The sequence below is a fragment of the Falco peregrinus genome, chromosome 5, assembly GCF_023634155.1.
Source record: "Falco peregrinus isolate bFalPer1 chromosome 5, bFalPer1.pri, whole genome shotgun sequence".
Classification (NCBI taxonomy): domain Eukaryota; kingdom Metazoa; phylum Chordata; class Aves; order Falconiformes; family Falconidae; genus Falco; species Falco peregrinus.
Window position 1 is genome coordinate 112,109,704 of NC_073725.1, and position 23,001 is coordinate 112,132,704.

At 38.5% G+C, this 23,001-nt stretch overlaps 1 protein-coding gene across 1 annotated transcript in view; it reads right to left on the reverse strand.

Moving 5' to 3' along the window:
- Positions 1 to 21,323: 21,323 nt before the first annotated feature.
- Positions 21,324 to 23,001, reverse strand: part of SYN2 (synapsin II) — a 193,575-nt gene continuing 191,897 nt past the window's right edge. The window contains exon 13 of the mRNA XM_055805683.1: positions 21,324 to 22,415. Coding sequence (XP_055661658.1) covers positions 22,280 to 22,415 — 136 coding nt within the window. The 3' untranslated portion in view covers positions 21,324 to 22,279. The remainder of the gene's footprint in view (positions 22,416 to 23,001) is intronic.

The following is a 23,001-nucleotide window of genomic DNA, read 5'->3' on the forward strand; positions in this document are numbered from 1 at the left end:
TTTACACTGTACTGTTTTTCCATATGCCAATCATCTGTTACCCTTAAGCTTAAATAGTAACAATGGAGCTGGTGCTGAAGCTTTTCTGTATGACCATTTGATTAAATTATAAAACTTCCCCATAACTAATCTCAAATTGAAATATATCCTTCAACTCATATTAAAGGTAGAGAGTTGCCCTGGACACAAGCGAGTCTTTTAAAATCTCTTTTAAGTGAGAAAGGACTGAAATTGTTTTAGTGTTTTTGGTTTGGCTTAACTGTCTTCTTTTAACTGTTGGCTTTCTGTTGGAGAAACATTATCAGTCTGCCTACACCCCAGGCATTTAAAAACCATTTCTTTACACTTTTGTTTCTATTCAAAAGGCAGCCACACCACTCCTGCTGATGCATTAAAACAGAGCACAAGTGGGCATATCCTGCTGTCAGAAATGTGCACACATGTGACTTACAACAGGAATTGTGTGGGTGTCTGAGATCAGAATTTGGTCCAATGCATGCTCTGCCTGAATTAGCATCCCGTTTTGCTGCGCAGTAGCAAAGAGCTTCACCCAATGTCCAAAAAAGGAGCGAGTGGATCGCGGATCGGGATCGGCACAGGCGCAGCTGGGCTCCCAGAGGTCTGGCTGGAGCCCTTGGCGAGGTGGCTTCCTGATGGGAGAGTGATAAAAGGGAAAAGAGGGGGACTTTCTAATGTACTTGATAGATTGTGTGTATGCAGGGGTGGGGTCACAGACAAAAGGAAAAGAAGGCTTTCTGAGGTTTCTTATAACAAGGAGCAGATTTTCTGTGTGCTTCTGACCTCGTTACTTTGTTAACTGAAACACTGTCTTGATTTTCTTTTTGTGCTTGGGGAAGCAAGGAACTAGGAGGGCTTTTTGATCTCTCCTGGGTACTTTACAGCAATGATTCCAGGTGTATGCTTCAAAACACAGCTTTTAGAGAAAAGGGCATTAATAAGAACCAGTTGTCTCTTCCGCCTGCTGATTCTCTCTATTGTTTCAATTAGACACCTTATCTCTTCTAAACCATTGCTAAATGCGCTAGAAACAATTACAGACTAACACAATCTCATTAAAAGAAATGCTTTCTTAATCTAGAAATTTATGTAGGGCACAACAGTAACAACAAAAACCCCAAGCATCAAACCAGAAGTAAAATAACTGTCAGAATCAGGATTAAAAAGGCCTTCCAGAGCCTTTTGATTGATGCATGTAATAAAAAAAACATTAAGAAAAACCAAAATTAAATTTAAGAAGGGTTGACTTCCTAGGCCTGCATTCTCCTTGTATTTAAACACAGATGTCCTCTTAAGTTTCAAATCATCCCTTAGAAAAAACTGGTTTCTGAGCCCTAGAGACACAACAGAAAGACACCTATGGACATGCTGCAGGCTGCAGGTTGCCTGAGCTGAGGGAAATTCATCTTCCTGAGTCCTGCAACTTTCTTCCCTGCCTGAATGGTGCATCCTGTGACATATGTTCCCCAACAGCCCATTTGTCCTAGTAAGAAACTGGCCAATCTAACAGTGGGAAATTAAATTTGGGAGAATAATTCCCCTAAAAATTAGGACAGCAGTTGGTGGAAGAAGGATAGCTACAGTTTGATTGATCATCTTCTATCCAGTAATGCTTCAGCGAGGACCTTTCCAAGATGTGTATGTTTCTAGGTTCATTTCCTAATAATGTGCACCTAAGACCACTTACATCAGACCTTTCAGAGAATAGGTTTTCTATCTATAGAGCCTCTAGTTTGTTTCTAAAAGATTTTTGTTTGCAATTTTGTTTTTATTTTCTCTTTTGGCACTGAAGTTTTTGAAGTCTGCTTTGAGCTTTCTAAAAAGGACTGCATTTCTTTCCTATGTGATGTTACCTATCCGGTGAATAGAAAAACTGGCGTTAGTGAGACCTGTTGAAGAGAAACACAGACCTGAATTACCTATCGTGTTCCCTTAGGTAAATGTCTTTCACTGGTAGTTTATGGGCAGAAACGTTAAACATTAAAAATCTGCTCAGTTGTGTACAAGATTCTTTGAGTAGATAAATGACCCTGTAATAACTTAAACTCTTAAAGTAGATGTTAATTGGGCTGTGAGTAATTTTTAAAGCATTGCCATAGCAATAAGTTGCCAGAATGTTCTCTGGTCAAAGCAGAATTTGGGAAATTCCTTTCACAAAGTGTCTTTAGTTATTCCTGAATATAGGTGAATAAAAATATTTCCATAAATTATTACTTTTTAATGTTATTTTAACTGCTTAAACCAGTGATTTGACCTGTTTACAGACTTCCATAAAGGACAGAGCTGTATTGTGAATGATATGAAAGTTGAGAAACTTTTCTGTGTCACCAAAGATCTTGTGTGTTCTCTGTCGATTTTAAAAGTAGCATTGTAGTACTAGCACTTAGACCACAATCCCACATACGTTTACACAGGTCTACTGGCACTACCGTGGGAACAACTGATATTAATGCAGTTATTTGTGTGTCTGTGTCAATGACTGCAGGAATCAAGACTTCAACTTATGTCTGATGGTAAGAAGAGCAGAATATGATCTCTTGCTCCTTTTCTCATAACTGTGGGTAGTCTCTGAGGGGGTGCTTTGCCCCAACTCTTTGTTTTGGTTAGTGGTCTGCGGTCCGTTATGGAAAACAGACATTTGTGAACTGAAGAAAAAAAGCAGTTATTGTCTGCAACGTCGTTTCCCAACTCTGAAAAGCTATTTCAGACTCCTATGCAACTACAGATGCATGGTTGGAAGCTAGTAAGCAGACAGAATTATGCATTCCTACTAGAAAACAAAATATACCTCTTGTATGGAAAAAGCCACCTTATAAAATGGAAACTGTGAGTGACAGCTTTTGCTTGGACTTCTAAGCACATGCTTCCTACCTGTGAGGGAGAGGAAGATGCTAAGAAGTGGCAAACCCATGAAGTGAAAGAAGTAGCTTCTATAAAGATACTAAGTTCTAAAGGATGTTCTGTACACACTTGCTTTGCTCAGGTGTTAGTTTTTGCCTGAAAATAACCCTGAACTTGTCCGTCTTATGGACAACTTTTCTCTGAATCTTCTCCTTTTCTATGGACACTGAGGTGCTCTTTTATCTTTTCTCCCTGCATAACTGTGTGCCAGGTATTTCTGCCTAGTGTCTTTGTTGGTGGCTCACGGTAGAGTATCCAGACTGAGGAAAGGTCCTGACATCTTTTTGCACAGAAACTGCATTATCAGAAAGTTTTTGACTGATGTAGGATTCCATTTTGGCTGTATGTGCCAGAATGGATTTACAGACATGGCAAGGAGCATCTTTGTGTTTGATTTCAACAACATCAAAGAATCCAGTTACCAATCAGATAAGAAGTGAAGGAATATTATTAAGAATAGGTAGTGTTTTCTGAATTACTTAACAATTTAAATGGGCTTTTACATTGCAAAGACCACTGGAGAACTATTGATACAAATTGAGTGTAACAGTGTGTGGGAAACTCTACTAGGAGAAAGTAAGAGAGCTGCACTACACTTTACAGCGTTGTTACAACTTGTAGACATCAGTGACTTGGACCAACCTATAGAAGGTAAAGGTCAATTGATTCAGTAACTATGCAAGGAGGGTTCTTCTAGCAGTGGAAACTGGAGGAAAATATAAAAGATATAATAAGATTTTAACTGCACAGGTTCATATTAAGAATATAATTAAAACAAGTCATCTAGAAAGTGATGTATTACTACCCAGAGTCTGCAAACCAAGGTTTAATATATCTGTAGAAGACATGGTTGATTATCAGGCATTAGTTAAAGGTTTGCTAGAGCAATTTCTGGGAAAGTTTCTATGTCTTTGTATTATGTGGGAGATCAAATCAGATAATAACCTTTTCCATCTTTAACATCCGCAATATCTTACTTTATGCACCTGAATTTTGAAGATTGGTAGTACCAAACAATTACTTGCGTTTGTCTGGAGTTGCTTTGATGCATTCTTTCCACTATGGTAAATAATTTAATGAATAGTAAAATCCATGTAATCTTTCTCTTAACATCAGATTTATCATCTGGTGGGTTTTCTCCCCCTGTAGATTTCCTTTATTCCTTCCATAATCTAAATGACAGAACATCAGTGCTTCCATGGCTGTTCACAGTATTTTATTCCCTGTGTAATACTACTTCTGCTTTATAGTTTAATTCTGTGAAATTCTGTATTTAATCTTAGCTTCCTAAATGTTTAGATTTACCACTTTCTGGTTCTTCTCTAGTTTTGTATAAATGTGAACCATTTGGCACGCCTGACACCACATATTCTGCCAAACAGCAAAGAAGCTAATTGAAATACTCTGAGTATTTCAATTTCAATCTGTGGGCCAAATCCTCAGTTGTCATCAACTCAGTTGTCGTAGTCATGGAGCTCCAACAGTACGTGGAAATATGCCGATACAAATAGAGGCTATAGCCTACTATCTGTAATTGAGATCCGTTGTTTAGTTGCCTGATGGAAAGGAAATTTTTCTTACATCCTGATGCTGTTTTCTCCAGCAACATGGTTTCTCAGTAATTGCCACCTTTGTCCCCCTCATTACAGAATGTGCTATATCTAGCAGCTAAGATGAACTGTTGTACCATCCAGGATTGAATGGGGCAGCGGTCACATCCACTCTTGGCAAATAGTTTCAGCCTTGGATCCTGTTTCTTGTATCCTGATGCTGAGAGTTCTGTTTACTACAGTTTTGACAATAGCCTTTGAGAACGAGTACTCTGAGAATACAATAGTGTACCTCCAAAAAAGTTGCCAAGAGGAAAAAAAAATAGACTTCCTTCTTTGGCAGTGGTAGAATATAGGTAAGGCTAAGCAGCATTCTTAGCCAGCAAGAAGGGCATAACAATATATTTTGACTCCAATAGATCAAATGAAATCTCCTGTGAGAAAATACTTTTTTCTTAGACAAGGGGAGTCTAGAATGACTTTTCTTATTAAAGAAGATTTTATATAGAGGATAGACAAAAGGAGGATTGAATTCAAACATTTAAGGGGAAAGGAAACTATGGTCATCTCAGAATTCTCAGCCTGCTATGGACTGTAGTTAGCAAGCAATGCAATTTAAAAGAGAGGATGCCATGAGTGCCTATGAAAAATATTGGGACGTCTTGTTTATAGGCAGTGTATCACAGCTGCTTATTTAGTATCATTAAGAGAAATTTTAATACGAAAAATAGACTGTGATATCATGACTACCCATGAGGTATCTCTGGAAGTATCAGAACAGTCAGAGAATGAACCAGAATGTCCAGGACTCCTCCTCTGTGTGAAGTAGGCTGCTGCTTGATCTAGTTCCCAATAATTTTTTTCTTGTATGGGAGAAGGACCGAGGAGTTGAGGTAGGAGGAAGAAGGATATCTGTGCTGCTTTTTTCTTATCTTCCCTGGAGAGTGGAGAATGAATGGTAGAGCTGCCACTGAGGCTGGGCCTGGAGACCAATCGTAACTCCTTTTGGAAGCAGCATGGCAGAGGGAATGGTGCTGAAGGGCTGTGAATGCTCTTTGGTTTATACTGTAAGGGAGAATGTATCACTGAAGGGCTGGAAGGATAAAGTCTAAATGTGGATACTGTATTGGGCAAGAGAAACAGAAAAGACAGACATATAATGAAGGAAGAAATAGGAAGAGAAAACAGATAAGAAACTTGAGCTTCTGGGTTCCCAGTCATTAAGTTTTCCGTATAGACTGGTACAGATTTTAGCGGTAAGGGTGCTGGTTTTGAGTTGGCTAACAAAAATGAGAGCTGTTGTCTCATAACTCAGGCACTAGCCTGATTGTGGCTGTTGTGTATGCATGAAGCTTTTTTTTTTTTTTTTGATAGTGTTAATTTTGTTCATCTTCAGCAGCATTTACAACAGAATTAGTCAAACTTCCACTCCACTCAAAAGACATGTTTTTTAAATTAAGCTTCAACCAAAGAACAAATGGATTTAAATAACAGGAACAAATGTTTCATGAAACAGAAAAGTTCAGTAAATCCCCAGTCTGATAAATTCTAGAGGTCTGATGAACCCCCCCATACTATAGCCTCATTTGTTCCTCCTCTCAGCTACCCTGTGGACTTCAGTGCCACTACTTTAATTCCCAATGCCTTTGAAATAAAATAAGGCTTGTGCCTTAAACACCTTCAAATCTTCCCATAATTTCACCTTCTTTATTCAGAACTTCTACTGTCTGTGTTTCAGTAACTACACCGGGGGTGCTGGAAATTGCCACAACATCAGGAGAGCAGAGGTGAGAGATACCCAGGTCATCCATCGGGCAGGTGTGCCCTGGTAAGGCACGCTGGAAACTCTTTCACGTTATACTGGCCAGATGCAGTGATTGCTCTGGGGAAGGGGAGGATGAGAGAATGAGCGTGGGCGGTACACGGGAATTCACTCTGGTTGGCTGAAGGCTCGGCTCGAAGTAGAAATATGCTGACTTTTGTATGTATGTGATAAATGTGTTTTAAGAATAGCAGTGATTTCTTAATCCAGTTTTGCAAGTACAAACAATTACAATGCCTTGTAAAAGAGTTGCTTAGATTCCATAGTCCCAATGTAACAAAGATCAAACTGCTTTTCAGCTTGTGATGATCACTTTTACTCCTGTTTGAAGGAGGAGGGGAAGGAATTCCAGAGTTTGAAATCAAATATTTATATCTTAATTTCTTTATATGAAATTTTTGGGAAAAATACCAGAAACTGATCCTACTATTTTACTCTTTATTCATGGATGGCAGTAAGCATTGGTGGCTTTGAACACAGTTGCTGTTTTGTGCTGTATATTCAAGATGGGGTTTCTGATGACCCAGTGTATACCGAAGTACAGAAGAAAAGCATTTTAGTGTTTCAGAACAGAGCAATAGTTTTTTCTTAACACTTTCTGCATTAGTGATGGGATTTGCTTGATTATGCTGTTCTTTTTAAGACTTGTGGGAGATGAAAACATTTTATTGCTATATGTATGCAGCTATATTTCAATTTTGAAAAGGAGAGGAAAGCATACCATGACATTTAAGCTCTACATGCCTGAAAGAACACAAAGCTGGATCTTCAGTTAAAATAAGAAACGTGTATTACTGAGGTACTGTGTTTTTAAGCCCAGTCCCTAATGAACAATGCTGCAGTGGCATTTGAAAATGCACAGAAAATAAATCAGCACAACGTGACACTGTTGGCAGGAATATTTTTTTGCGTGTAGAAGATAATCCCAGGACTGATCTGGCATACGCTGTCTGAATTGTCTTGCATCCCAAGGGTGAGTTATTCTTCTAATACAAGGCTCAACATTGAAGGTGTTACCCTTTTAAAGTAGGGATTACAGAATTTGTGTATAAAACTACAGGGTAAAAAATTACGAAAATGTCTTTCGTTTTTTCAACTGCGATGCTATAATGTTATGAATTTAATTGCAACTGTATCTTTCCTATAGGTAGCGTAGCCAAGGTCTGTTTCAGAGCCCATGGGTGGAAAAAAAACCCAAGCCCTGTTTCTCTTCTTTCTCTGTTCCCTCATTTCCCTCCCATCTCCCTATTGTCAACTGGGGGAAATTGGCAATGAGGTTGTGTGTGCGTGCACTTGGGTTGGGGCCAGAGGAACAACCCCAAAAGCCTCCTTCCTGCAGCTGCAATAAACAAAAAAGTGAAATTTAGCGTGTGCCTATACTCAGCCAAAGAACTTCACATGAAAATTTTAATTGTAGGGGTATCTTTTTTTTTTTCTTTGTTGGGGGTATTTTAGAGCACTACCTAAAGTTTTTGCTTTACGGCAGGCTTTTCAAATTATGCATTCATTTTCAAAAGGATTTTGCTAGCATAGGTAAAATATAGGACATAATTTGTCTATATTTGTGTAGGTCATTCAGTTATTTGTAGCCCACTGTCTCTCTGTTACTCATATTATTTCCTCTTTTTGCAAACCCTTTTCATATGATTTCTTATTGTCTGGAGGCGGAAGTTTCCAAGCTAATGTGGCCTAAGCTGAGTTTAACAAAAGAGTCAAAAAAGAGGAAACGATTAAATGTGTTTGAATTTTATCATGCTTTCAGTTTTAACAGCTTTGGGACTCTTAGCTGCCATAGAAGTAGTTTGGAACAAAAACTAATACAAGGTTGTTGCTGCACCTCACATTTCCTTATGGCCGTGGGCTGTAGGATTTGTCCGATGGGGAAGCGTTGGCTGCCGCTGCCCCCTGCGGAGGGACCCCTGGGTGCTGCCCGCGCGGGGCTCGTGCCAGGGGTGCAGCCATGACATCTGCCACTGCCCCCTGCTGGAAGGCACGGGAAACACCGATGGCTGGGTAAGCACGGGGACTGCCGGCTCTCCTTCGTCATTCAGGGGTTAGTGCCACGGGGGGCATGTCCCTCCTTCCAAAGTGGGGAACGGATTCGGTTTTCAAGATTTAAACTGAGCTTAATCAAAAAAATGAATAGCAGTGTCTCAAAACGGGTGGTGGTGTTAAGATAGAGGAAGCTTCATTTTAAAGCCAAAAGAGAACCGAAAGCTGCCCTGTTGAGATTTGTTTTGTGTGATCTAAAAAGCATTTATTTGGACTTTAATATTTTACATTTTGGCATAATAATAAGCAGTGACTCTACCAAAGTTCAAACTCAAAACATAGGTGTAAAGGTGTAGAACTCTTATGAAGAGTTCCAAATGAGCTGAGATTAATTAGTAGCCATCTCAGAAAATCAATACGATTGATCTCCTAAGTGTTTGCATCAGACAGAAATTGTGTGTCTGACGTTGGTGGAACTGGGTGTGGTAGCAGTCGTACTGGTGTAATGCCCTAGCTTTTAGTGATTAATGTAAAAGCAAGGAACTTTAACACGTGAACATTGTATTGAGAGCAGCTCAGCCAACAGTGTAATGACTGAAACAGTCATTGAATGACAGATGATTAATTCCATACAGAAGCAGTACTACTTTCAGGTTCTCTGCACATAGCAGAAGGGATAAGATAGCAGACAACATAATGTAACCTACCAATTACCCTCTTTTTGCTTTTGTTTATGATAATATCGTGATTCAGTATCTTTACAGAAATTTTCACTGTGAGATTTTTTTTCTTTCAAAACATTTCGTAATTCATATCAGGAAGCCAACAGTCAAAGAATAGCTACAGAGTATCTCTGGTGGGAAGATGGCAATACACTTGGAAAATCCATTCTAACCAGATCTGCTGAAGAGAAGAGAGAGGATAGGCCTTTTATGCTGAAGTGAGTTTTTGGCATGCATTTTCTGTACACTGTTACAAAAGCTTATGTGCTTGGAGTAAGAAATAATACAGGTCACTGAGTGCAACCACGTATGAATTACATCTATTGTGTGCGTTGTGAAGCAAGAGGCTGATGTGAACGATCTTTTCTCTTGGTAATTGAAAAGAAAGTCTTTGCAGTAAGATGCACAGAACTAGTAAATATATGTACATAAGTACATAAGGTTGAAAAATATTTAGTGGTTCAGAGAGCATCTCAAACTGATGTATATGTTTCTTCAATTTACTTTGCTTTTGGGAAAATCCTCTTCCTCCCCCAGAAGCATGAGGCTTACTTGCTACAGCTTGGGGCCCTGTGCTGTTCTCTCATGAGGAAGATGGTGGGCAGGGGTGCAGTGCCAGTGCACCCCAACCCCCACCTGGGCTCCTGCTGCCACAGGTGGCACCTCGGAACCTGCAATGCCAGCTCACCTATTGCTCTTCAGTGTTTTTCTTGGAAGCATCCTAGAGCCTCTTCTCTGTTTACCAGCATTTGATCCCTGTGGTTTATCTTTCACAATGGACAAGTGGATTGGTATTCACTGTTACTTTTCCTGTAAGGCAGCACAATTGGTCATAGTTGGCAGTTACCTGCTTTTCAGGATTTTTTGGTAAAATAACTCTTTGAGAAGATAGCTGATGCCTTGGCCAGAAAGAGGCTTCTGATTTTTTTCTACAACTCTTTAGGCCTGAACTTTTTATTAGTAACTTGAAAATTATGGAACACGGTATTTGTACTTGAAAAACAAGTATTTCCTCCATTAAGACTATACCTTGTGAAATACTGATATGCATATAACCAACACTTCCATTTGTTTAAAATGTAAATGATCATCGTGCTGGGTAGCAATCAATTTTGCAACATCATGGCGGTTTTTTGGATTGAATTGTCCTGATAGTACACACCTGATTTTTAGCCTTCATTGATATTAAAGTAGGTGTAATTGGCTTGTTAATACATTTGACTTCTTTTGGTGTGGGTTTCATGAATAGAGTTAAGTTTACTGTAGCAGCAGACTGGGCGCCAATATTTCACACAGGAAACAAGTCTCCTCAAAGCCCAAGCTGCTCCAAGAAAGTGACCGACTCCTACAAAAATGACGTATATTAGTTTAATTATTGTAAAACAACTTCCAAAGCTGCTGCAGCAAGATCAGCTAAATAAGCAGAAAATCACTTAGCCATTTTGTGTGTGTCAGAAGCTAAGTAACTGGGGGGTTTGATCAGTTGTGCTGTTAAATTACTTTCGATGCTGATTCAGAAGGGCATGTTGCTGAAAACCACAGCTGGCATTAAGATACTTTTCTAGATTAGATGATGGATTGTATTTTAGAACTGTATTGTGCAAATTGGGCACAAAAGTTAGTCTTGACTCCATCATCATTTCATCGCCTATTTCAGACTTATTGAACTTGATGCAAAGGAAATGACAGACTTCAAAAATTGTTTTTAAAGTTCCATTCAAACTTCACAAGTATAACCTAGAGTATGCAAGTTCTTATTTCAGCAGAATGAACAGACTTTCTGGAACATGGTACGATACTTGACAATGATTGATTTGAATGAGTTGTTTTTTCTTGTCTGTGTCAGTTTTATCCCCATATGTTTGTAATTGTTAGGGAACTTTTCAGAGCTCTTTCCTAAGAAGGAGGCTAACTGGAAATGTAGCTTTTAGATTTTTCCAGTTCTTGAAGACCACTTTTAAATGTAGCATAGCCCAAAGGAAATGTTTAGTCTGACATTGTCTGATGATGAAATTTAGTCAGTTAAGGTCTTGTGATATCTTGTTAAAGTATGCACAGATTGAAATTGCTTCCTGTCAGTGGTCAAGGAAGTGAATTAAACATTAGAAAGCAGGGACAGAATGGAAAGAAGGTGTGGTGGTCTGAGTTTTAATCAGAGGGTGCTGCAGTTTTGAGAGCAGAGGTGCCAACCTCAGCTGTTGCTGAGCAGTGAGGCAGAAGGGCAGATAAAAGGCCAGATACAAGTATAAACTGCCTGCAGCTGAATGTTAACTCTGGTCCTCAACGACAGGCCAAACAAACACCAGAAGTCTCCAGGAACAGGTATACATTTTCCTGATTCTACTATTTCTAATGCAAACGGACTGATTCGCTGTAGAATAAAATCAAATATCCAGGTAGATTTACTCAGTTTTCACAAATCTTTCGTGTGAGGAAAGGAACATAAGCATCCATCTTTCACAATCAGAAGAAATTTTGGCAATCCTGCCAAATCAACTTTAACTTGGGCTGGCTTAATGTAATGGGTGCAAACTCATTACTTAGAGGGAAGAAGAGAAAGACCACAAGAACTGTGCTGCTGGGTCAAACCAGTGGTCAATATAATTCAGTATTCCACCTCTGAATAATGGCAATAGGAGAGGATAATAAGAAAAAGATATTCTACATAGTTTATTTTTATAATCACGGTACTTTGGCGTGGTACCCAAAATACAGACTACTGATTAATGAGAGTTTCCTGCGATGTTCTATTTTTTCATTTTGAATGTCTACAGAATGGACAAATTTCTGGTTTGAGAGGGCCAAAATCATAGGAAAAAAGGACTAATTAACCACCAGAATTACCAGGAATGTTTGCTCTTCACAATTAAATTTCAATTCAAAATTAGAATTTCCTGTGCTATGTGTTGTACTAACTTGCAGAAACGAGCCGGTAGCTCACTAGGGAACAGCTGCTGAGCTGTTGAAACAAATTTCCTGCTACTAGTGCAAAGAAAGCATGTGCTACGGCGGTATCGGTGAACTTTGTATGGCTCTTCTACTCTGAATAAAGGCTGTCAAGCTATTTCTGAGAAACCCAACACCCCTGTTTTGCCTGCTTCATGGTATTTTAAGAGAAAGTATTAGAGAAGGTTCACCATCTTCCAACCGGAAAGAAAATGGAAACACATTCTTCTGAATTGCTGAGTCACTCTGACACTCTGAGCCAAAAGCTGATGCAATTCTTCTTTTATCACCGGAAGATCTCTTTGGTAATCACAGACACACCTCTTATTTCAATAGCTTCAGTAAAGGACTGTTGATTCCTCAGACCTAACCCAGCGTGTACAAATCACATTTTTGTTTTCTAGTTCCAATCTCTAAGAATAAAGGTTTAAAACTTGAGAGGCTGCAAGGGGCAAGTGTCTAAGGAAATTCTAAAATTTCTACTTCTAAAATACGGAACACTATTGTAGTGCTTTGATGTGTATTTAATTCTTAATGCTAGTTAAAAGCCTTACTTTTGTGCTGTTTGCCACAATAATCTGTTTTTTATTGTGGCAGAAATTATTTGAGCTTTAACCGAGCATAAATACAAGCACTATAGAACAACAAATTCTCCATTTTCAGTCACTTCTCTAATGTCATACATGATATCAGATTGTAACATTATAACTAGGCAATTTCTGTATGTGACTAAGTTAATAATGTTTTGTTACCAGTGGAACGAGGACCACCAATGCTGTTTCATTTACTTTCTCTGATCAGCTTGATTAAGGAGAGATGATGCTGTCCTAAGACCGTTAAGCTTGTGCTGGTAAGAATTTTAATAAAAATTTTACTAACTTCTGATCAAAGGAATAAGCCCAACGTTAGCAAAATGTTAAGCTGGCATTTAAGTCGGCTATAACATTGATATAAATGAAAAATTACAGGCATTTTTAAGAGAGTTGAGAGAAATGAGAGATCAATGTATTGCTTCTTTTACTGTTAGAAGCTCTCCAGTTTAAAAAATAATTGATATTACTTCTTCCACACCCTTCTGCCATAATTATGTAAAGAATCTGGATTATGCTTCCGACTTGATTTAACTGTTTTATAATAAGTCACAAGCATACCTTGCCTACTTGATGATATTCCTTTAAGGTTGTGCCAGTCTTTCCATTATTAAATCATGTTTAGTGTTATATACTGGTTGCTTAAAAAAAATTTGTTTCAAGCTTGAACTTGCTATGCATTCTCAGCTAGCCATATGTGTGAGGGAGCACAAAAAAACATCGGTACTATCTAGCAACTTAACACACTATTTTTCAATTTAATGGAAATTTTGGCTTTTCCTTAAAAAATGTGAGGGAAAAAATATCTGGAGGGCTTCAATGTGGTAGCGGGGAGAATAAGCTTAAAAATAACGAAGATCTGCATTTTGTATACATGGTCTGTGTGCTGCCCCTATATATTCCTTCCTGCCCACCCCCCCTCATAAAACTGACCCGTTTGTAGAAAAGCTGACATTTGGTTTGAACAGGGAGCAAGCAACTAAAATGGAAGACCTGTGTGCAGAGAGTAGGAAGGACTGTAAGATTTAATCACAACCATTCAGATACATACAGAAGTGCAGGAGTCCTCGTTACCCACTCTGCTATTATTCTGACTTAGTTTTTCCTGATGTTCGATGTTAGATGGGAAGTGAGAACAATGATGGGTCTTTTTGTAACCTTTTTAGTTACGGATTTTTCCAACACATCACCCACCCCCCATATCCTAGAGAAACATGGAGACCTTGCAACTCGGTATGACTGACCAGTCTCCAGAAGTTTTTAAGTATGCAATGCTATATGTTTTGTAGAACAAGGTAGAGATTTTTAATAGCTGAAATAATGTTTTGGGAATGTTCAGAATGAAAGACTAGGTCCCTTATGGGTCACTAAGTAGAGTTCATAGCTGGTCAGTGTACTTGCTCCCCTCTTCCTAAGTTTTATGCGTGACCTACTGAAGATCAAAAAGAAATGTTGATTTGGAATAACTACACCTCAAGAAGATGTCCTAAAATGTATTTGAAAGAGTTGCTGTAAGGACAGTAAAATTCTTCTTTCTGACTTTGTCCTGAAGAACAAGTGTCCAGGTAACCTTATGAGCAGCTCCATTTCCCGGTGTGCTTCTGCTGAATCTAGTGTAACATATATTTTTATGCCTTCAGTCTAAAAAGTAACCTGGTCTGTAGTCTTTATTGGACATAATTATGTTTTATTCCCCATCTTTCAGAACAGATGATTGAATTTAGTTTTCACCCATTCAGTTTTTAGTATCTGCTATTTCTAAAGAGAACTCAGGACACTTAAGCCTCCAGTTCATTTTTTTGGGGCTGTTTTTCGTTTTTTGGGGGGTGGGAGGCTGTCAGGGGGGTGGCTTTTGTTTGTTTGGGGGGTTTTTCCAACCTATTTTAGGCTTTTGCTGTAGTCAGAGAGAGGTAGGCTAATAAACTCATCTTAATACCTCGTTGGAAGGTACATTTACTATAACTGTAAGTCCGATGTTGTGAACACCCCTCACATCCAAGCCCTTAAATATGAATGCATCCTGTGTTAATGTCTCGTGCTGTGTGGGACTGCCAAGTGGTCTCTTATCCAAATACTTACTGGGCTGGGGACTGCTTAATCTCTGAGATCAGGGAGACTTATTCTGATGTGGCTGTAGACTCTAGACAGTTAAATTTGCAGAAATCCACTGAAGGCAGTTTGCTTTTCAGAAGTTGCTGAGGGCGTAATTTGGCTTTTTGCAGTTTGAGGGTGGGCTGTTTAACCTGAACAAGTTCCAGCTTGTTCAGTTATAATTTAACAATATATTTTCCCCATACTTGCTGTGTTCCTCCCAAGAGATGCTTGCATCTCCTTGATGCATGAAAGGATACCTGTATTTAATGTACATATTAAATAAGTCTGTAAAGTAAATTCTCACATAATTTTACATTTAAAAGTACTATTTGAGGTGTGTGTGTGTGTATATAATTTTGTTAGATGCATGTGTAGAAATAAAACAGTCTTTGCTCTTCCCTTTTGTACCTCCTCAAGACATGTAATCTACAAAGCAGGAGAATTGCATGATAAAATGTGCCAGAGTGGAATGCATAATTATTCCAGAGGAGGGTAAGTCAGTTCAGAACTTGTACTAACATTCTTAAGGGTAGAAGGAGTCTTCTTGCCATGAAATTACATCAGCTTTCTATGGCGCAGAGTCAATGCACATGCTTTCCCTTTCTAGTAAAAAAAAGGTGTGAAAAATGCTAATGTCTTCAAAAATACACTGTAGAACAAAGCTGAGTAAACGAGTATATATTATAGCGTGGCATTCACCCGTAAGTGAACTTGACTTTAAGGGGAGAAGAGATTGAGACATTTTACTTTTAAAACAACCATTTCACTTCTTTAATAGATTAAGTCATGACTTGCAAACAGACAAAAAACATCTAAATAAGAAAAAGAATGCTTCCTTGATCCTAGTTCAGAGGCATTCCCATAACAGGTGGGGCAGAGGCCTTTAAATTACAGGTCTCCTCCATAGACCCGGATCTGTTACAATTCCATCAAGCAATGAGAAGAGGCGTTTTCACAGCAAATAGCAGTGGATGCAGCTAGCAACACCCAACTTCAAGATTGTTAAAAGATGAAAGTTTGGTTGGTTTGTGTAGTAACATTATCAGAGGTAGAATCTGTTCTATATGGAAACACTGCCTGGTTTCCTAGGAGTCTTAAGAAGAAGGATACAGCACTTACTGCTAACTAATAGACTTAAATTCCCACCAAGACGAACAGTTAACTAACAGAGCCCAGCACAGTTCTGCTCTACTATCATCTCTATGTAGTAATTAGGCCTGGTTCAGCTAGTGCATAGGGAGTGACTAATTTCCATTTCCCCAGGTGGAGAGGGGAGGAAAGGAGCATTTCCTTTTTTTTTTTTTTTTTTTTTTTTAAGCTAGAAAATCTGGCACTTGCAGCTGTTTGGTAGATCTATTGTGTGAGACAAATTGTACACAGACGGCGAGCTGATATGGCACCTTGGCAGCAGAATTTGTTTGTGCACTAAGTTCTAGTGGTAGTCTCTTTTAGCAGCACACCATGTTTCTTACTGCACAAGGCCAGTGGAGTGTCTGGTCTCGGGCTATGCATGGCAGCAGAAAAAAAGGCGTATGTGGGGAAAACGCGCCTAAAGGTACATCTATGGTCATGACACTGCTGTTAATGCAGGTTGCAGAGAAAGAAAAATGTGCAAAAAGTAGAGAGTACAGGAGTTTAGCTTGAACCCAGCCAAAACTATGAAGTATTCAGTGATGATAGGTATAGTCAGGTTAGTAATCTACTGTTTAAAGGGCCCATCTGGAAGATTTACATAATCATCAGTTGGAGAGATCTGTACAGTAGATCTCCAGTTAGAACACACTTGGCAAGTGAGGTGTTAGCGTATGGCAATCTGTGCTCAGCAAAAGGATGCTTTGCCCCCTCTTCTTTATATTAAACCCCCTAACCTGAGGGGAGGAGGCATATTCTGAGTGAATCTGTGAGATCCTTATGTTTTATTAAAGTGGGCACAAACGAAATAAATATATTCTTCCTTCACATCGACATCTTTTTCTGATTTTCTGAAAAATATTTGCTCAGTAGCTCTAGTTCCCACAAACAAGATTTCAGGAGACTTAAATGGCAGAATTGTATGTGAAATACCTGAGGGGTAAGGGAAAAGAAGCATCAGTTCCTCCTGCTTTTCCTTAACAGCGGAATTACTAAAAATCTAACATCTGTGGTCCATGTTAACTCTTTGGGTGATCATCTTCACTGTTCTGAGTTACAGTAAAATCAAACCCACACTTCAGATGGCATGCTAATGAAGCACAGCACTTTTTAATTTTAGTTTCATACATCTAAAGTACTGTCTAGTGTTTCTGCAGTAGTGCAGTAACTCTGTATTTGATGGAGCAGATCTAGCTGTATAGTTTTAAGTCCCTATACTAGATCACCTCTTAAAAGTTCTCGTCACTCAAACACTTGCAACAGACTTTTGAGAAGTAGCTCCCAAATTAAAATCAGGTAAGTACCAGCCCACATGCACTACTTCTTCCTTTTTGTTACTCATCTGGATAGATAAAAGTTCTTTTGTATTGCCTGTCTAAGTGCTTTTAAACTCTACGTAATCTCTTACCAAAAATTCATTCTTACTTAGGGAAAGCAAGAGAAGAACACGAACAGTCAGCTTTCATTTCTTACGACTTACTCCAGTTATCTTCATGGTATTAGGAAGCATAGATCAGTGCAAGGCAATAATAATTCAAAATCTTGCCTTTAAACAAAAATATCAGCTATTCCTCAGAGCTTATAAATCCTTAATATGTAATTTGACTAATTGGGATCGTCAGAAAACCAGGCACATTGGAGTAAAATAGAAATGGTTAGGAGGAGAGAAAAATGCTAACAAAACCCATATGTAAAGAGTTAAGCTCCCAATTAAGCCATTCTCAGTCTTGTTGGGTTAGCTTACATTTTACCTGGTGGCTGTTACCCTGTTACCATCCATCACTTTTGTAGAACAAAGATTTAGCCATAAATTCAGGTACCTTCTCCTCTATAACTTGTAGCTTGTACTGGGAAACTGAAATGTCAAATAATGTGGATTGGTTTTTAAACACCACATCTACCCTTGGAAGTTCTGGGCAATGTCACTGCTGGCAGAAGGCAAAACTCCAGTTCTAGTAAAAAATACAAAGTCTGCCTTTTTCTTTTTTTTTTTTTTTTTTTTTTTTTTTTAATCCTGTTTCTAATTCTTTGTAACATAATCTGGGGAAAGAGAAACTCACTCATCTCTTTTACTCCTGGCCTATTTAAAGAGAAACAAAGAATAGTCTTTCTGTTGTTTTTCTTGGCTTATTTTAACTTTCAAGAACGTGCTTGATACTCTAGACATTATCTGAATTCTTTCTCTTTCTAAAAAAGTTAAATTTTATTTGCATTCTTTCTTGAATTAATTTTTGAGCTGCAAGAATCTACAGATGACCAAATCAATGTTTCATGAAACAATGTAAACCATCATCTTGATGTGCAATATTCTTCTTTAGAAAATGAGGAAGAATTAGAGGGAATGAGGAAAACAGGATTTTGCAAATTTGGCTGCTTATTTGCATGATTGAATATGCACTTGGTAAACTATTTACTGATTTTAGGTACCTATTTTGAAACTTCTAATATGAGATGTTAAAAACATCTTAAAAAAAATAGAAAAAAACCTGCTTGTTTAGAAATGTATGTCTAATAAAAATAATTTCCATTTTGGAGACACGTATTGTCATTCAGAGCTTAAATTCATTTGTGCTAGCATATGTGACAGTTTAGGTGATCTTTCTTAAATCAATAATCACTGCTAGGTTCCTTTGGTATGGAGAAATAAACTCTATTAGTGATCAAAATTTGCAAATGCTTCTTTGTTAGCAGCACCGTCTTGCGGAACAGCTTTATTTTGCCAGGGGAAGAAGGCAGAGCTCACTTAAGGTGCCTCTTACTCCATGCCAGAATGGTTACAGAGGATAAGATAGCCGAGTGTCCAGACAGAAAAGGAAACTCAGTCCCAAACACTGGCAACCATTTTAGGTCACCTTTGTACATCCTGCCTAGCCTCCAGCTGACATTTCGGTACAGCCCGGGTCTCCCACAGATCCTGTATCGTACCTGCCAACCCCTGTGCGGCTGTCTTGGTCATCGAGATAGGCATTGCGATAGGAGATCTACAAGCAGCGCTAACTGTGTTGGACTTATTCAGCCACCTGCATCCTCCTCCACCTCACTGGAAGCTGCTGTTGATGGACAGCTGGCTAGGAAATCTGTTTGTAGTGTTCAACCAAATACTGGCAAGAGCCATGTCAACGCACAGACAATAAGCCCTAACTTTTTTAAATTTTGTAAATAGGAGCTTTATTGTGTGTGAGCTGTTCATTGAGACAACATTGGCTCAGAAAAGTGGCTTGGTTCTTGTGGAGTAGGAAGTATGCAAAGTACACACAATATTTACAAAGTACCTTAGCACTATTTTGACTAATTTTTACTGGAGACTTAGTGGTTGTTTCAAAGCTACATTAGTCACCTTGTCCATAATTACAATCTCTCGAAATCTGCTTCAGTGTTTTGAATTGGCTTTGGGCCTAATGGCCAGAAAATCGCTCCATCTCAATCTGAAGACTAAACTTGATTAGTAGCTCCTGTAGATTGGATATTATCCTGGTTTATAAATGAAAGACAAAAAAAAAAAAAGAGATGAAGTGTCATGCATAGAAACGCATCGTAAGCTGCGTCTGCATGGAAAAGGTGGAAATGAAGTACAGACCTTATGTTCCTAGGCAAATGTTCATAAAGATGAACAATCACAGACACTAATTAGGTCTGTGTTACCATTCAAGCAACGGTAGATAGCATTGTATTGGGTAACTGGGTATTTAGAGCTTGCATGGGAATTCCAAGCACAAGCCATTTAATGAAGGAAGACAAAAGGACAATCAATGTTTGAATAGACTTTTTAAAAAAACTCATTTTTTCTGATTAGTAGTTTGGAGATGGGTTATAGATTGCTCAAAAATGTCTTAACCATGAAACACTGCATGAGGATCATAAGCATGCATCAGCTTGTGCGCGACGCGCTTTAGCACGCTCGGAGGTATAAAGAAGTTTTGGCATTGTGGAGAGGCAATGTGTTATGTACATTGTGTGGGAGGATACACCATGCAGATTTGATTGCATCATCTTGCTCTCTTTTTTCTTTTCTTTTTTTTTTTTTTTTTTTTTTTTTTTTTTTTTTTTTTTGTACCAGATGGTAAAACAAAGACTGTAGTGAAACCCGTTTTCTCCCAGGAAGAGGTGGGAGGGAATTTTATACGAGCGAGAAACTTTGCCTCAAGTCGAAATCTGGGGCCTGGACTAATGAACTACCTGTAATTCATATTGTGCTAAATATTGCTGAAACTAGGCATGTACTAATCATGAACCATGCCAAACTATGCATAATTACTATGCTTTCTCTGTAGCAGTAATTAATTTGCGTTAGCAACTTTGATTAATCTTTCTAATCTAAAAGTAAAGTGCTTCTCAGACATGAAAGGCTTGGTAAGCGCTCAAGGTTGTTATTGCAGGCCGGTGAAGAAGGGTGTTCCACCCCAGTGGGGGGCAGGAGGGGGACAGAACGTAAAAAAATCAAAGTATAGCTGATATTTATGAACTAATGAAAACGACTGAGAGTCAAAGCATTCTGTTTTGCCACAGAATTCGTTGTCTGAACCACAGGCCTCTGTACACAGAATACTCCTGAAAAAGAATTGTCATTCCTTCAGTAAGGGACTTCTCTGTGGGCTGAGGGCTACAGGCCCGACACAGGGGCTGAGTTCCCACCTTATAGAAGGCAGGACTATGTATTTAAGATTTGTAACGTTGCAGTGCAAACTTACCCATCAATTTATTTCAGTCTTCATAGATTCATAGGCTGGTTTGGGTTGCAAGGGACCTTAAAGATCACCTAATTCCACCCCCCCACCACGGGCAGGGCCACCTTCCACCAGCCCAGGCTGCTCCAACCAGGTCTCGACCTGGAGAGAAGCCTTGTTCGAGGCACGATTGTTCAACCCTGCTGCTGAGTCAGTCCTTATTGTCCATCCAGAAAGGCTGTCAGTCGTGTTGCTGTGAGTGATTTGGGCATGCCTGCTTTTCAGGAAATATGTGTGCTAAGATCATCAGCTTCGACTGTGTTGACAAACAGAGAGCTATCCGATGCTAATGTACGCACTACATTCTGACATCACTGGAGATTAAAGTTTCCATATTTTATTGCCAAGCTCCTGGCCCAAGCCAGGCTCTTCACCCAAAGGAATCCAAAACTGCTGAAAGGACTGATGTCATCAAACGGTGATTGTGATTTACCCAGACTTCATAAACCAGCAGATCTACAAGAGGTAAAATTTCTAAGGCAAATGGATATGTCTCTACAAACCCATTACAAATCCCATCGGGTTTCTAAGTTAACTTTGTGTTGCTCATTTTCTGCCTCAGACATGCTAATATTACAGTTATTTTTTCTTGATTCCCCTGTTAGCACTGTTTCCTGGCAAGGAATACTGCTGCATGTAATTCATTATAGGCAGAATGACATGATAATCATTTGGAAGTGGATAGTCTAGATTACTAATGAACTAATGAACTTCAGTTTGGTTTATATAATTAAAAAAAAAAATATGCTGCTATTACCCTAAAGTCTGGGATCAAGTGTTTCTCAAATTAGAGAAATATTTTTAAAACACGTAATTTCTTAGAAAATGTACATGTGATTCCTAAAATTTATAAATTGTTTATGATTCAAAAAGGGAATGATTTGTGATAGTTTATTTACTTCCATTTGTGTTTTGTGTCCAAATATTTTATAATCATAAAGGTACCCTTTTGATTTCAGTCAAAATAGACAATATATATTGATGTCAAAACAAGCTTTGTAGAAGACTTTTTTAAATCAGGCATGGGACTTTACATTTATTAGAAGGTGTTCACAAAAATAAGGGTAACATCATGCATATTCTTTGCAACTAAACCCCATTATGGTTACAAGTTGGAAATAAATTTAAATAGACATATGGAGATACAGTAGTACATATACACTCTATTTATGACATTAAGTTAGTGTACTGATAGCTCTCAGAAATACATCAGAAGTCTACAACCAGCTGATGAGAAGATTGTATAAGGAGGAAGAAACTGCTTCAATTTCTCACATTATTTCTGTGGCTTGACAAGAATGTCAGTGTGAATTGCCTCCTAAGTTTGGGAGGCAAGAACAAGTCAAGACTATACTTTTGCAGTACAAAACATTTACACACAAAATACACATGCATTGCAATGCATTGGAAATGGGTAAAGCAAGGAGAAACCCATTACTCAATGCTTTATTAACACAATTCTACAAAGGAGTCTCAAATAGGAGTATATAGTTCAGTCACAGTAAGGCCACAATATTACAATGGATAAGGACCTTAGAATTCTGCATTCTGTGTCAGTAATAGAACCCTTCCTTCTTTATAGATTTTTATACATATTCCTGAATGGCACCTCATCAAAGTCCTTCTTCTCTCTCTCTTTTTTTTTTTTTTTTTTTTCTTTTAAGTTTAACATATTGCTTGATACAACAGTTAGCACAGTAGAGAAGGGTACTGTCACAGGGAAAACAAAACCTATGTAACATTCACGTAGTTTTTAGACTATATGCTAGGTGCGTTTAGATGAAGCTGGCTAATCAGAAAAAAGACTAGCAAAGGATTTCCTCAAGTTTCGAATGGTTTCGGCTTTTGCTTCATCTTCATTCACAGACGATCGGAAGAAGGACGATTCTGTGAAACTGAAGGCATTTGTCAAAGACTGCGACTTGCTGCAAGACAAAAAAAAATGCAACATGTTTCGTATGGTCGTATTTTCTACCGGCTTCCATCTACATATAAGTTGTATAAATGACAAGAAAAGGATAAATTCCCACGAGATGTAGGCAGTTTGCATGTGAACAAAATGGACATTCAGCACAAGCAATATAGTTAGCTGCAGCATACAGAGCCGCTGCAATGAAGCACATTCCTTCTATCCTTTCCTCTGAGAAGATAATCTTTTCTTTAGAGAATACCCTGCTTTTTTTACAGATCTGAAACATTGTATTCCAGTAAATTGGATGATGTAAATTAGAACTTGAGGAAAAAGTGGGCCTCCCTGCTAAATCCAAATAACTACCCAACACAGGATGATTAACAATTGTGTTCATTAAGGCTGCAAACAGTTACGCACAAAGGAAAATTAGGTATATTGGCTAGAGTTTGAAGAATTAATCCTGAAGTTGTAATGTGCATGCTCTCTCTCAGATATTTGGTCCTTAATGGAGGCTTAATGACACTTTATAACTTTAAAAAAATACCCAAATCAGATATAATTTTTCTTTCTATAAGCAGGTAAGTCTAGGAATGCTGCTT